The sequence below is a fragment of the Panthera leo genome, chromosome A1 (assembly GCF_018350215.1).
Source record: "Panthera leo isolate Ple1 chromosome A1, P.leo_Ple1_pat1.1, whole genome shotgun sequence".
Taxonomy (NCBI): Eukaryota; Metazoa; Chordata; class Mammalia; order Carnivora; family Felidae; genus Panthera; species Panthera leo.
In genome coordinates, this window is record NC_056679.1 from 49701556 (window position 1) to 49715366 (window position 13811).

The 13811-nt window shown below is 34.4% G+C and overlaps 1 protein-coding gene across 5 annotated transcripts in view; it reads left to right on the plus strand.

Moving 5' to 3' along the window:
• UCHL3 (ubiquitin C-terminal hydrolase L3) overlaps positions 1 to 13574 on the plus strand; it is a 53485-nt gene extending 39911 nt beyond the window's left edge. For all 5 annotated transcript variants that reach the window (XM_042928080.1, XM_042928074.1, XM_042928090.1 and 2 more), the window contains 3 exons: positions 7154 to 7229; positions 12739 to 12797; positions 13363 to 13574. In XM_042928080.1, the coding sequence (XP_042784014.1) occupies positions 7154 to 7229; positions 12739 to 12797; positions 13363 to 13446 (219 nt within the window). In that variant the 3' untranslated portion in view covers positions 13447 to 13574. The remainder of the gene's footprint in view (positions 1 to 7153; positions 7230 to 12738; positions 12798 to 13362) is intronic.
• The last annotated feature ends 237 nt before the right edge of the window (positions 13575 to 13811 follow it).

Consider the following 13811-nt stretch of genomic DNA (forward strand, 5'->3'; position numbering starts at 1 on the left):
TGCAAGAGAGTTCTCTTGGTTATAGGAAATACTGAAGTATTTAGGGGTAAAGGACCAAGTATGTAATTTACCTTAAACCCTCAAATGGTTCAGGAAGAACATTACATAGAGAGCATAAATGCAGAGGACAAAGCAAATGGGGGGTAGGATGTCATAGGCATACATTTCAGTGTTTCCTGTACTTTCTGCTTTTATAACTCTATAAATGTGAATTAAGAGTTTTTAAAGGGTTTTTTCAAAAATGGCAAAAAAAGAGGGCCATTACACTTCAAGTTGGAAATTACTTACAGTAAGCAAACATGAGGGATTAGGTACTATCTGCCTGTAGGAAAGAGTATGCTTGCTTACTGCTTGCTATAAAACGTGTTTCCCCAAACTGAGTGTTCCTCTCCTGTAACGCAGCTCACATGTGTGCAGCCATCCTTCTGGGCCCTCTGTGTTGCCTTGATGTGAGTGGACGCAAACATATAGATGATCATGCTCCTGGCTGTGCTATAAGTAAAGTCCTGTTTCTCTGACCCAGGAGTCTCATGTCTTCTCCCAGGATCAACTTTTTCAATTGAAAGGGTAAAATCAAATCTCAGACCTCATGGTCTAGTGCTGTGAACATTTCCTACTTGTCCCTATTTCTCTTCTTTTTCTCACAATGAATTCTTTGCCAGGAATCCCTTTCCCATTTCACCTGCCCAAACCTTACACATTCTTTCAGTGTACACCCTTCAGTTCTGCTTCTAGCTTAGTGATCACTCCCCCCCAGATTCTTAGAAGATTTTTGTTTTATTCCACTGCTCAGTCATCTTTCCTTCCCTTTCCTTTTTTACTCCATTTTCTTTTCCCTTTCCATCCATTTTTCTTCTCTTCCCCATTCGCTCCTCTCTTTTTCCTGTTGAAATGTAATTGGATTGAATATGACAAACTTCTGATTAGACTATGTGAGAGCAGTTTATTCCTGTATAGAGCCAAGTATAGGTTTTTTTAATGTATTTCTTTTTTTTTTTAAGTTTTTTTTAATGTTTTATTTATTTTTGAGAGACAGCGTGAACCTGAGGAGGAGAGGGACAGAGAGAGAGGAAGACCCAGAATCCGAAGCAGGCACCAGGCTCTGAGCTGTCTGCACAGAGCCCAAGGCAGAGCTCAGACTCACCAGCTGTGAGATCATGACCTGAACCCAAGTCGGACATTCAACTGACTGAGCCACCCAGGCACCCTTATTTATGTATTTCTGATTGACTGGTTCTTATTGAGAGCCACTGAAGTGTTCACAAACATGTTTTTTAAACCCTCATCACAGAGATAGCTTTATTTTAGGTTAGTGTATTGTTTATATAGACTGAAAGTACTAAGTAGGATCATAAAATTTTCAGGGTTCAGAGAGTCTTAGAAATCATTCAGGGAAAAACATTTCATTTTCCTGAAGAGAATGAGGTCGTGGTTAGTGAAATTATTGCTTCCCAAGGACTCATATTACTATTCTTATTGCTGCTTCTCACTATGGTTATAAATGATTATAGTTTTTTCATACTGCTTTAAATCAATTTTTTTTTTATTTCATGTACTGGTTGTATTTATTGGAAGTAGCAATCATAAAATTATCATTTGGATTACCATTAATAAGTTAGTTATTGTAATCATGTGCATTTTGTGGAAAACTGTTGGACCAGATTCAACGTTTGTGGTATAATTATGTTTGAAAGTTTCCACTCTCAAAATATCTAATTTTAAGAGGATTATACTTCTTGTTATTAGAATCTAGTCTAATAAATTAGTAATAAAATCTTTCTTGTGGACAGTTGGGCAATACATCAAGGTGATTCTACACATTGCATTCCAGAACCAGATTTCCTGTATTTGAATCCCATCCCTGTCACTTGCTAGCACTGTGGCCTTTATATTGGTTATATTGGTTGTATTCATTAACCTCTATGTGCTCTGATTCCTCATTTGTAAAATGGGAATATAGTACCCATCTCATGGGTTACTGGGAGATTAATGAATTCATATATGTAAAGTGCTTAAAGGAGTGCCCAGGACAAAATAAGTGGTACATATTTTAACTAACGCTGCTGATTACTAAAAGATGGCTAATACGCTGTGATAGTTTCCATTTGTCAGCCTAAGTAAGAGGATAGTTTATGCAAGCCATCAGCTTCAGAGGGGTTAATTTCACTCCTCTTTATATTCTGAAGGGGGTTTTCCCCCCTTAGAGCTTATTCTCGCTAAGGAATTCTTTTCACCAGTGCCTCTGTCACTATTCAGTTTTCTTCTACACATTATTTTTTGTTTTGTATGTGTAACATATTGTGTGTTCTCCGTGTGTGTGTGTGTGTGTGCGCCTGTTTTTTAAACCATTTGATGTAATAATTCCATTTTAGTGGCTTTTAAAGAATTCCATGAGTCTGTGTTATGCAAATGAGGATAGGTAAACATTTTAGATGGGTACTTACAGAAGCTATGGCATATAACCTGATACTTGGTTATATATTTCCACTTTATCTAGTTTTAACCAATATTCATATATAATTCTTTCTGGATTATGGTTGGTTAAAAGTACTGGACCATATAAATACAAATATGACCATACGTTGCTTTGAAAAATAAATGATCGCCCAGTAACGTGGTCTAAGTATAATGTTCTCTTTTTTAATTATGTAGTCCTCCTCGCCATCCTCATCACAGCCTCATTCTAGCCACTGCAGAACGAAGGCCTCATCATTGTGTCACCATGCATCCCTGCCCTGGGTCAAACGTAACCATGTAGGCCCTGCAAAGGCTACCAGTCCATCTCTCCGTCTTCGTCGCTGGCGACCCTTCTTACGCCTACCATCTATGGGTCTCCATTCTGTTGTAAGTGTAGTCAATCTTCCATCTCTTCTTCCAGTGACAAGGATAGTCCATTTTTTTTCCCTACACTTCTTCAGTCTTCAAAGTGCTTTTCTCTTGGTTCACTCAACCATTAGCTTTTTCTCCCCCAATAAGATTGCAAGCATACCTCTATGCTTTGCAGTCTAGCTTGACTTTCACCAGTGCCTCGGTGAACATTCATCTTCCCACTCCATATCCCGCCAACATAAGGATGCCTGCCTTTTGATGAGTACTGATTGACGTTCATGATAATGTTTAAGTTCCTGTCAGTTGTTAAAGTGAATATGTATTCTCTTACCCTTCATCTTTATGATTTCATTTAGTTGACTTAGGTCAACAAATGCTATGTACCTTCTGAGTTCTTTGCCATCTCTTTGTTTTTGTTTTTGTTTTTGTTTTTTTTTCATGTTTCTGAACATGACTATAGTCTCTTGTCATGCTCTGGGGTCACTTTACTTACTCTATCCTTAACCTAATCCTTCCATGGTGTAGGGTGTTTCATCTAAGCTATTTTATTCCCTGAGGTGTCTCAGGTACTTGGTTTAATCTTGATCCAATCTTCCCTGCCTATTCAGTTTCTAAAGATCTTTTCCAAGTAGGAGGTGAAGATTTTCTCCTTGTGAATTGATGTAGACTTCCCACAAGTTTTATGATTTCTCCTTCTTAGGTTGATAATATTAGCAAACTATTAAAAAGTACATTCTTTCTTTTAATCTTGCCAATTATCTTAAATGTTGAGGTTGATGGTGGAATTCTAATAATTCTCATAATTGACATCAACTGCAGGGTTAGGCAACTCCAGCTCTATCTTTCTGCTGTTTTAGACTTATATAGCAATGACTTTCATTTGGCAGAGCCTACCTAGAAATGCTACCTCTGAAAATTTGGTGTATGCCATCCATTTATGAAAAACTTCATGCTTCTGGAAATCATCATGACTTTTGAAGCCAGAGGAAGTCTGATTCCTCATACATTTAATGCTTCAATAAATTGAAAGTTGATGTCAAACATTCTTTCTTCCCCTTTATTTACTCTTTTAGAGCTATGCTCAAACTCTGAAGCAGAGTTTTGACAGTTTTCCTAAAATATGTACATCCCCCAAATATCAGTATGGTCATAAAATAGCCTTTCATTTGTGCTGAGTATCAAGCAACAAACTGGTGTCTCTCTATTTCATTTTCCTCATTGGATCACAACATGCATTTGCCATTTTTATTCATTTACCTGTTTAATATTTTTTGCTTCCCTACTGTGCCACACGTTGTTTGGCATAGTAGGAGATATAAGGTGAATTATAGGATCAGAGTAAAACCCTAATTTTGTAAATTCTAACTTGGGCACAATTGATTCTAAATATTCCTTTGTACTTTTAAAATATTCTGAATATAAATGAACATATCATAAAGTTGGTGTTTCCAGTTTTATATGATTTTATATAAGTTTGATCTTTGCTTTCCATATTAATTCTGTTGCTTTATCGCTTCATAAATATTTTCATAGCATAGCGTGGATTCTGGAACTACCCTGCCTGAGTTGGAAACCAGATTCCATCACTTACTAGCTGTATAACAGTTTTCTTGAGAATAAATGAGTATATTACCTGCCTCATAGAGTTTATATGATGATTCATTGGTCAGTACTTTTAAGTACATAAACATATACCAGTGCCTGGTATATATTAAGTATCAGATAATTACAAATTAAACTATATTTTCTACAATTTGAAATTTAAATTTAATATTTAATTTCTATCTAATTGATTTATTATGTGACTTTTTAATTGTTTGAGATAATAATAAGTGTTATATTATAAATTAGGGAACTTTGTAAAAAATAATATATAAAAAATAGCAAAATATGATCCAATCTATAGTTTCTGGTTTCTGCCTTCTTGGTCATTTTTTGAAATTGAAGACTTTGCCTTTTCTTTTATTGTTCTTGTTTTTAGTGGAATAGTTTTTAAGCATTTGGGATAATTGCGAATTTCAGACTAATGAAGTTGACCAAAGGGAAAGGCTCCTAGTAGGTACTGAGGTTTTGTGGAAGGCTTAGAAATTTTGAGCTTTACTTACCTTTTATAACAATTTGAAGGCTTCTCATACCCTCTTTGGAGTTTTATATTTTTAGTACACACTTTTGGATAAAAGGTATAATGACTCACAATTATGAGTCACTAGCTTGAGTGATTTCTTATATTTGTGATAATGGAGTATTAATATTTTTAACATTACATAATGCTTTTATAGCACTTAACAATTTACAAAGTACTTTCATGCATTTCACTTAAACTTTAAAACAGATAAGAAACCCAGTGCGCACAGGGATTGGGTACATATTCAGGTCTAGAACTCCAGTTGTACTACTTTTACCTCTAGAATGGTTGTATGTACTGACAGATTATGAAAAATAGAAGCTATAAGATGTATTATTCTTAAGAGATGGGGTTAAAATAATTTATACTTTTTGAAAATACAGTAGTTCTAAACATTTAAAATACTTGATATCCTGTTGGGAGAATTGTCTTAAAATGAGTAAAGACCACTTTCTAGTTGGATAAAAAATCATTTCTAGTATTTTTTGTTATAGAACTGAATGTATAGTTTGTAGAATTGCTTAGGTGTAGCCTTGAAAAATTGGAATTTTCTTTTGGTCATTAGTAAAATGAGGATATTGGATTGAGTGATCACTAATATTTTTTGATTCTCTGACCAGGAAAATAAGGGAACTCAATATCACTGTCTTTAAATATCTGAAGAAATACCATGTTCAAGAGGGGCTAGACTTTTTCTAACATAATGGAAAATAGTGGGAGACATATATTAGCCTCAGATGAAGGATAACTCCAACAAACTGTCCAAGATGGAATGGACTCCCTCCTAATCCATTCTCATAGAGGCCACTGCAAGAAGGGGGTTGAGAGGAGTTTACTATTGGAGCAATAGTAAAAGTAGATAATTCTGATTACTACCAACAGTGGAATTCTTCATTCTAAATTGAAATTAAGAAGAACTAGTTTGCCACATTAATGTTACATTGAGGTTCTCCCATTCATAATTGGGGGGAAATAATCTCTGAAGAATAATGTGAATTTAGATGAGTCACACTATCTGTAAATGTTTTAGAAGCATTCAGTAAATCCAAAATAATGTTTATTCTGTAAATTTCAATTTTTGCATCTGAAAACTTCTTATTAAAACCATTTAAAATGATAAAATTACCTGAAGGTGAAAAAAAATGTTGCAGTTCAGATAGTGTTGTGCTACTTACAGGATGTTAATATGAGATGTAATTTGATTTATGCCTCTTTAAAACGTTTGCCTCTAAAATTTGTACTTGCATTTAACAGTGATTGTATTTTCTTTCAGACTATTTAGATTTGATATATAGCTAACACATAGTAGTGTTAAACTGTACAGCTTACTCGGTATCATAGACAGTGCCAGTTAATCATGTATTGACCTTGGGTAATTTATTTAAATTTCTAAGAAATGTAGCAGATATTGCTTAATGAAAATTGAATTCAGTGAACTAAAACACACACACACACACACACACACACACACACACAAACAAAACAAGAAACAAGTAGACATAATTTTAATTTCAAATAGTTTAGTAAGAAAGCCGGAGAAAAATCATAGGTTATAGTTAATTGTATTTTAATTTGCTTTTATCTTTTTTTCCCCCTTTACTCTTTTGGGCTATTTTCCTGAATTTATTCATTTTTAAACCTTTTGATCTGTGATAAATAATGAGAGTTATTTTATTCTAAGATTATTTATATTACATTGTTCAAAAACAGATTATCAAGTTCAAATCATGATGGAAAGAATTCACTTTCTTGATGTCTTAAAATTTAGCTTGAAAAGTTTCTTTTAACTTTATGCTGTTATTAATTTTTTTAAAAACATTCTTATTTCAAATTTCAAAAATTAGACAAATCAGTTCACGCACTCATGTCATTCAGCAGGTATGCATCGTGCATCCACTAGGCACCCAGCTTGTACTAGGTACTGGGCCTTCCAGGCTTTGACAATACTAAAGGTTTTTAGATCTGTTGAGATTAAGAAAGATGTGCTTTAGTCGATGTTTTCCTGGTGGATGTTTTCCAACGTTTCCACATTGTCATAAATGTGGTCATGTTCAGTCTTTGTCCGCCATATCAAAGATTAATAAGCCTTGAATTATGTTGGATGAATGTTCTCTCATGCCATTTCATATTTGTATGTGTTTACAATGTACTTGATTGACTACTAACATGTATAATATATATTTTTCCCTCCTATTTCAGGCACCAAGTATAGATGAAAAAGTAGATCTTCATTTTATTGCATTAGTTCATGTAGATGGGCATCTCTATGAATTAGGTAAGATCTATTTAAATTTATTCTGGGGAAGGAAATGATAAATGGGAAAGTATTTATGATTAACAGGATTGTTGACATTTACTGTATTTACTTGAGTTGGCATAATGACAGTTTTCCATTTAAGATTTTTTACTAGAAAAGAATAATTTTTTTGACGTTTAAGCAACTTATAATTCAAAAAAGTGTGCATACCACCTTTGCATCTCAAGCAAAACACAGAAGTAAAAATCATAGGAAACTCCTATAAATCACTTCAGCATTCTTAACTAAATTACTAAGTTAGTTATCATCATCTGGATGAACTATCTTGATCCTGAAACAACTTTTAAAACACCATGTAATATTCATAATGACTAATTTTTGTATTCAGTAATGGGTATTACTAGTTTCAGGCTTTTGTACTATCTCTTTGTGTTGCCTCTGATTTTTTAACTTTATAGGAGTTTGTGTTTTCTGGCAGCCATTCCTTAAGACGTATGTCAAAGTAACTGTGATTAATTATTTGGCATTCTGGCCTAGAGCTGCACTTATTTTCTAGAAATTACCTGTAGGTGGACTACTTCCGGGAGTGGTGGAGGAGATCCTCATAGTGTTAATTGATCCATTCAAACATAACACACCTCTTAACGATTCTTTAATAGTTGGTATATAGTACTTATTGTGAGTCCTTCTTGTCTCCTCCATGAGACCTTCTTGGGCTAAAAAAAGACCAAATACAAAAGAGAAGTCTTTTCAATTTCTAGACACCATAATTTTTAGTTCTCTTTCTTCTCATTTGCCATCTACATATTAACTTGCAACTTATTTAAAGGTGGAAGAGTTCTGAAAGAACTCCTGTGACTGTAAATGTGGTCCATAAAATTTAGGTAGATTTTATGTTTGGAAAATAGTAACAGAATAATATACTTGATTAAAAAGAATGGCTCTATTAAAGGGGTGAGGAAAGGAAAGAACACAATTGTATAGATACCTGTACCCCTGAGGGTTGTTTACAATAGTAGAGTGTTTTGAGTTAGAATCAAGCTGAACGGAAGTCATTGTCACGGGAGTATGTGACAGACCCGCATGGCTGCGTGGAAGACAAGCTTTGCTAACTCAGTCTACCAAGTCTGTATAGAGATAAGATGCAGCAGTGATTGGGGATCACATGTCTGGTTGCTGGAAGCTGAGTTTCTACTCTGAAGCTTAAATCATGAAGAATAGCTAGTGGAAATGGAAGTAAAGAGAGTGCTATGACTTACCAGACACATTTTGTTGACTTCAAGAAAGTAGACTTAGGAAAGGCCAGAGAAATAATAACTATGAGCCATAACCAAAACCATGAAAGTGATGATGACTTTCCTAATGAGAGAATTATCATTAGAACAAAAAATAACATCTAAGAAATATTTAGGGAAAAGAAATCTCTGATAATCTCAATAGGAAGGAGTTGACTAAAAAACTCTATTTGGTTAGCTAGCTCTCTGAGCTCAAAGGCCAAAAAAGACAGAAGGAAAGATGTGTATCAAAGGGTAAGCTACATATGAAGAATGGTTTTCTTTTGTAGCATGCCAAGATCAGCACAAAAGGATTTTAAAATCGGTTTGAACACCAGAAAAGGAAGAACATCAGAAAAGAAAGGCACAACTACTGAGGTCTTGTTTGGTTAGGTGTTCTTTAGCAAGAAGAATGATCATGGCTAATAGAGAATTAGAGCTCTCTGGGGATTACTTCTTTAAATGTGTTTAAAGAATTTCAGAGTTCTAAAGAATAGCAGTAATCTTTTAGATGTCATAGAGAAGAGGGATAAGTACAAAACAAATGAAAATGGGCAGTTGCTGATTCACTGCAAGGGAAACTGGCAGCAAAACCCTGTTGAGAATTCCTAATAAATGTAAAAGGAATGTTGAGCAAGAAGACTATGGAGTCAGTGAATAGAAAACAGTGATTAAGAGAACAGCATGTGGTTTTTAAGGAAAAAAAATCATTTTGAAGTAATCTTATTTTTAAAAATTAGGCTATCAGGGACTCCTTGGTGGGTGGCTCAGTCGGTTAAGTGTCCGACTTTGGCTCAGGTCATGACCTCACAGTTCAGGAGCTTGAGCCCCCTGTTAGGCTTTATGCTGACAACTCAGAGCCTGGAGCCTGCTTCAGATTCTGTTTCTCCGTCTCTCTCTGCCTGTTCCCCGTTCACACTCTGTCTGTCTCTCAAAAAATAAACATTAAAAAAAATTAAAAATTAAATAAAAATAAGACTATCAGAGTGTAGACATAGTGCAAGTTAATTTCTACACGGTAATTATTCAACAAAGGATAGTGATCATCTTGAATACTATCATTCTCTACTAAATTGTAAGTTTAGCTGATGAAAGGAATGGAATTATTCATATTTTTCTTATCACATCTTCCTTTTCCATAGGGCTTCATGTCATTCCTGCATATGTAGGGTGGGGAAGAAGTACATATTTTTAAATAGATGTAATTAGTCTTTATGGATACATTAGAACAATGAAGTTTGAAAGTAGATTTAGAACTGATTGAACCAGCAGATTAGAAAACTGTTAACCAGAAAATTATTGTCTACCTAGAGTAACAAGAATACTAGTTGATCATTTAAAACATTTTAATTTTGAAATCATATTAATTTTCTATAAAAATTTATAGAAATTATATGAGTTCCCATAAACTCTTTACTTAGATTCCCCAGATTCAGTTAGTATGTCTGAACTATTTGAAAATAAGGTGCAGACATGGTGCCCCATTATTCTGTAATATTTATGTATTTCTTCAAAACAGATGGATGCTCCCTTACATAACTACAGTGTAACTATCAAAATCAGGAATTAACACTGATCCATATTATCATTGAATTCGCGGATCCTAGTAAAATTTTTCTGATGTTTACAATATCCTCTGTAGGTCCAGAGTCCAGTCAGTCCAGGGTTGTGTGTTGTGTTTAGTTGCCATATTTGTCTCCTTTAATCTGGAATGGCTCCTCAATCTATTCTTAACTCTCATGTCTTTCACATTAATTTTTAAGCATATAGGGCAGTTACTTTGATATTATTTTCCAATTTGGGTTGTCTGATAATTTCTTCATAATTTGTACATTTTTAGCACATATACCGTAGAAGTGGTGCTGTGGAGCATCATTTCAGGAGGCTCATGATGTTGATTTGTCCCATTATTGGTGATGATAACCTTTATCATTTGGTTTAGATGGTATATGCCTGGTTTCTCCACTATAAAGTTAACAAGTATGTTAAACATTAATATGTTAATATGTTATACTTATTAGTTAGGAAGTGATGAATAAATATTCAGGAGATACTTCAAGCCTATGTAAATGTACAGTTTCTCTTTAAGCCTTTATCAGATTTAGCATCCATTGATGATTCTTAACTGAATTATCACTATGATGGTTGCCAAATGGTGATTTGAAAAAAAAATTCCTCCAGCATTAGAAACTTTCCTTTTTTTTTTCTTCATTCATTCAATGTCAGAATGGACTCCTGGGTTCATATTTTACTCAGGAGGTTACAGTCCATTACCATAATTTATTTTCATACTCAGATTTTCCCAGACTTGGCCTTGAAGGGAACCCTTTCAAGCTGGCTCTTTTGTCCTTTTGATATGTTTCTGTCATTCTTCAAGGATTTTCTACCTATCACGTAGAATAAGATGTTCTAGGCTCGTCTTTTATTTTCTGTGCCCCAGCCCTCTCTTCAGTTGCTTTTCCATAGAGCCCTGGTTCTTTTTAGCAGAAAATGGTATTTAGAACCAACATCTGGGCGGTAGGTGTGCTCATTGCTACCAGGCCCTCTCAGCAGACAAAGCTAGGAAATATTTGTGTGTATTATAAAAATACACTCACATATGTATATGTACATATGAGTATAGATGTACCCACAGTTATATCTGTTTATATAGTTAAAAGCATTCATTTACATTAATACTTCTAAATCTAATCTAATACCATACAGTTTATTCTAGTGTTCTTCTCCATTACTGTTTGTGTATTTCTTGATTTACCCAATCGTCTTGTACATAAATGAGCTCTTGGCCACCCCAAGCCTAAAACTCAGACCCAGACACACTGCTCCCTGCCCCACCTGGCACGCTGATCCTGGCCCGGACAAAGAGCAACAGCTCTGCAAAGTGGGGAGCTACTTTCTCTCTGATGTTGTGCAAATTTCTGAACTCTGCTCTTGTTCTGCTCAGTCTCCTCATTAAGGCGATTGTGCTCTACTTGGGTTTCCCATTATGGACTTGGCAGGAAGCTACTATTACTCTTGGGCTTTCATACGGGCTACCTATTTTCTAATGTCTAAGAACAACTGTTTCAGCTATTTCGTCCAGTTTTTTAAGTTGTTTCTGGTGGGAGGCCTCGTCTGGTACCAGTTACTCCATCCTGGCTGGAGGTGGAAGTGGCCAAAGTATTATTTTTTCACTCCCCATGAGGAAAAGAATTTACTTTTCCTGTGTCACCCTTGTTCCTTACCCACCCTCCCAATCACAAAATAGATTATTTCCTTTCTCTTCTTCTAGTTCTGTTGTAGTTGTTTGTATTATTGTAACCACAGAAATATTATTCTAAGCTGAGCCATAATTAATGTACTTTTTAAAAAACTTTTTATTTCTCCAGACTTAGTATTTGTCTCATTTTGCTTTTCAGTTTGTTTGGTTAATCTTCCCTCATATTTTTCTTCCAAAGTGGTTTCTATCGGTTCAACTCTTATCATTGTATATGCATATGGATTCAAACATTTTTATTACATTTGGAAGCCAGGAATTATAAAAGGGATTGTGTTTTATGAATTGAATTTGAAGTGCCACTTATAAGACATCTGAGATTTAGATTTGGATAGAGTCTCAATTAACTTTTGGTTAGGATGAGTTTATATAATACTGGACTTTTTCCATTTTTCATAGCATTCGTGAAGGAGTAGTTTGTTCAAGATGTTTATATTTGTGTTTAATTAATTTTGGTGAGTTCAAGATGTTTATATTTGTGTTTAATTAATTTTGGTGATCCGTGAAATGACCCTCGGTTGTTTAGATTGCTGCTCTGTACTCCTGCCTTGGTGGTACACAATTATTGGTGGTAATAAAGAAATCTTGTGGTGGCTTCCTTTCATTGGTATAAGCATGTGAGTCTCACTTAGGAGCCTTCTGATTCAGCTTTTAAAATGAAGCAATACATTTTTCATATTTATGAGGGTAGAAACTAGGATTTTATCTTTTTAAAAACTGGCTTACTAGTTTTGCTTTTCTTAGGGAAATTAAAACTGTGTTTGTTTCTAAATCTTCTGTTTATGAAGCTAATTTAGACTTTCAAACATGGAAGCAAGGTTCTAATAACATTTAATGTAGAAAAATATTGATAGCACATTTGAAATCGTTTTTATAGGATATATCATTTCCATTATCTTTTAACTTTGCCTCCCTGTGGGAGGAGGAAAATGCAAGCTGGAAGTACATTGTCCTGTATAAGCAGCTAAACGTTCAACTGTTTCTTCATTTTCCACAGATGGACGGAAACCATTTCCAATTAACCATGGGGAAACTAGTGATGAAACTTTATTAGAGGTAACAACAAAACTTGTTTGCCACGTTAAGTGTTATTAATGTTCTTGTTATCCTTAAAATACCTCTAAAGATCACTTGTATAACATTTTCTCTGTATTTGGATGCTTCCATGTCTTTCTTTTTTGAGAAAATCCAAAAAGAAAACTCTGAATTCGTGTTAAAAATCTACAGCAAATAAAGAGGTTTTCAGAGCTCTTTGTGTGAACAAGTATCAAATTTGAAAAAGACAAGAACAGTATTGAAAGAGGTGCACATCCTATCCCGTATTTCACTGAATCAAAGATACCATCATTTGTGTCTTGATCCTCATTCAGAGATTTTTAAATTTATGAACAAATTGTGTGGCTGATAATCAACAAAATATGTATCTTATAGTTTTGTACTAAGCAAATTAGGCCACCAACCATTCACTCTTCTGGTATGCTTAAAGTTATTTTGCATTGGGAAAAAAGAGGGTTGCAATATAAAATTAGTACGAATTAGGAAAATATGAAATACTTATTTATCATTTAGTAATAAAATGCATGTTTATAAACTGAAAAATTACCCATTTTTGTCCCTATAGGATGCCATAGAAGTTTGCAAGAAGTTTATGGAACGTGACCCTGATGAATTGAGGTTCAATGCAATTGCTCTATCTGCAGCATAGCTTGTCAGTAATGGAAACACCAAATACTGTATTATTTGCAACAAAAATTAAGTTTCTGCTGCCATACACTAACTGAGAAATTTTGATATTTTCATTAACTTGACTGATTAAACTTTATGTGAATTAAACTTTGACTTAATCTGCATTTTATTTTTGCCCCACATTACAGCTGCAGTTCTTTTCTTCCCTTTCTTTCTTGTGAAAGACTTACCTTGTTTGCGGACTGGCAATAGCTTTCTTATTCTCTTTTTGATTTCGTGGGAGATTTTGTACTGGGACACAGGCACAATTCCCGTCTGCATAGTATGAATATATGTTGTATCATAAATTTTGACATTTATTTAACGAGCATTTGTTGCACGTCT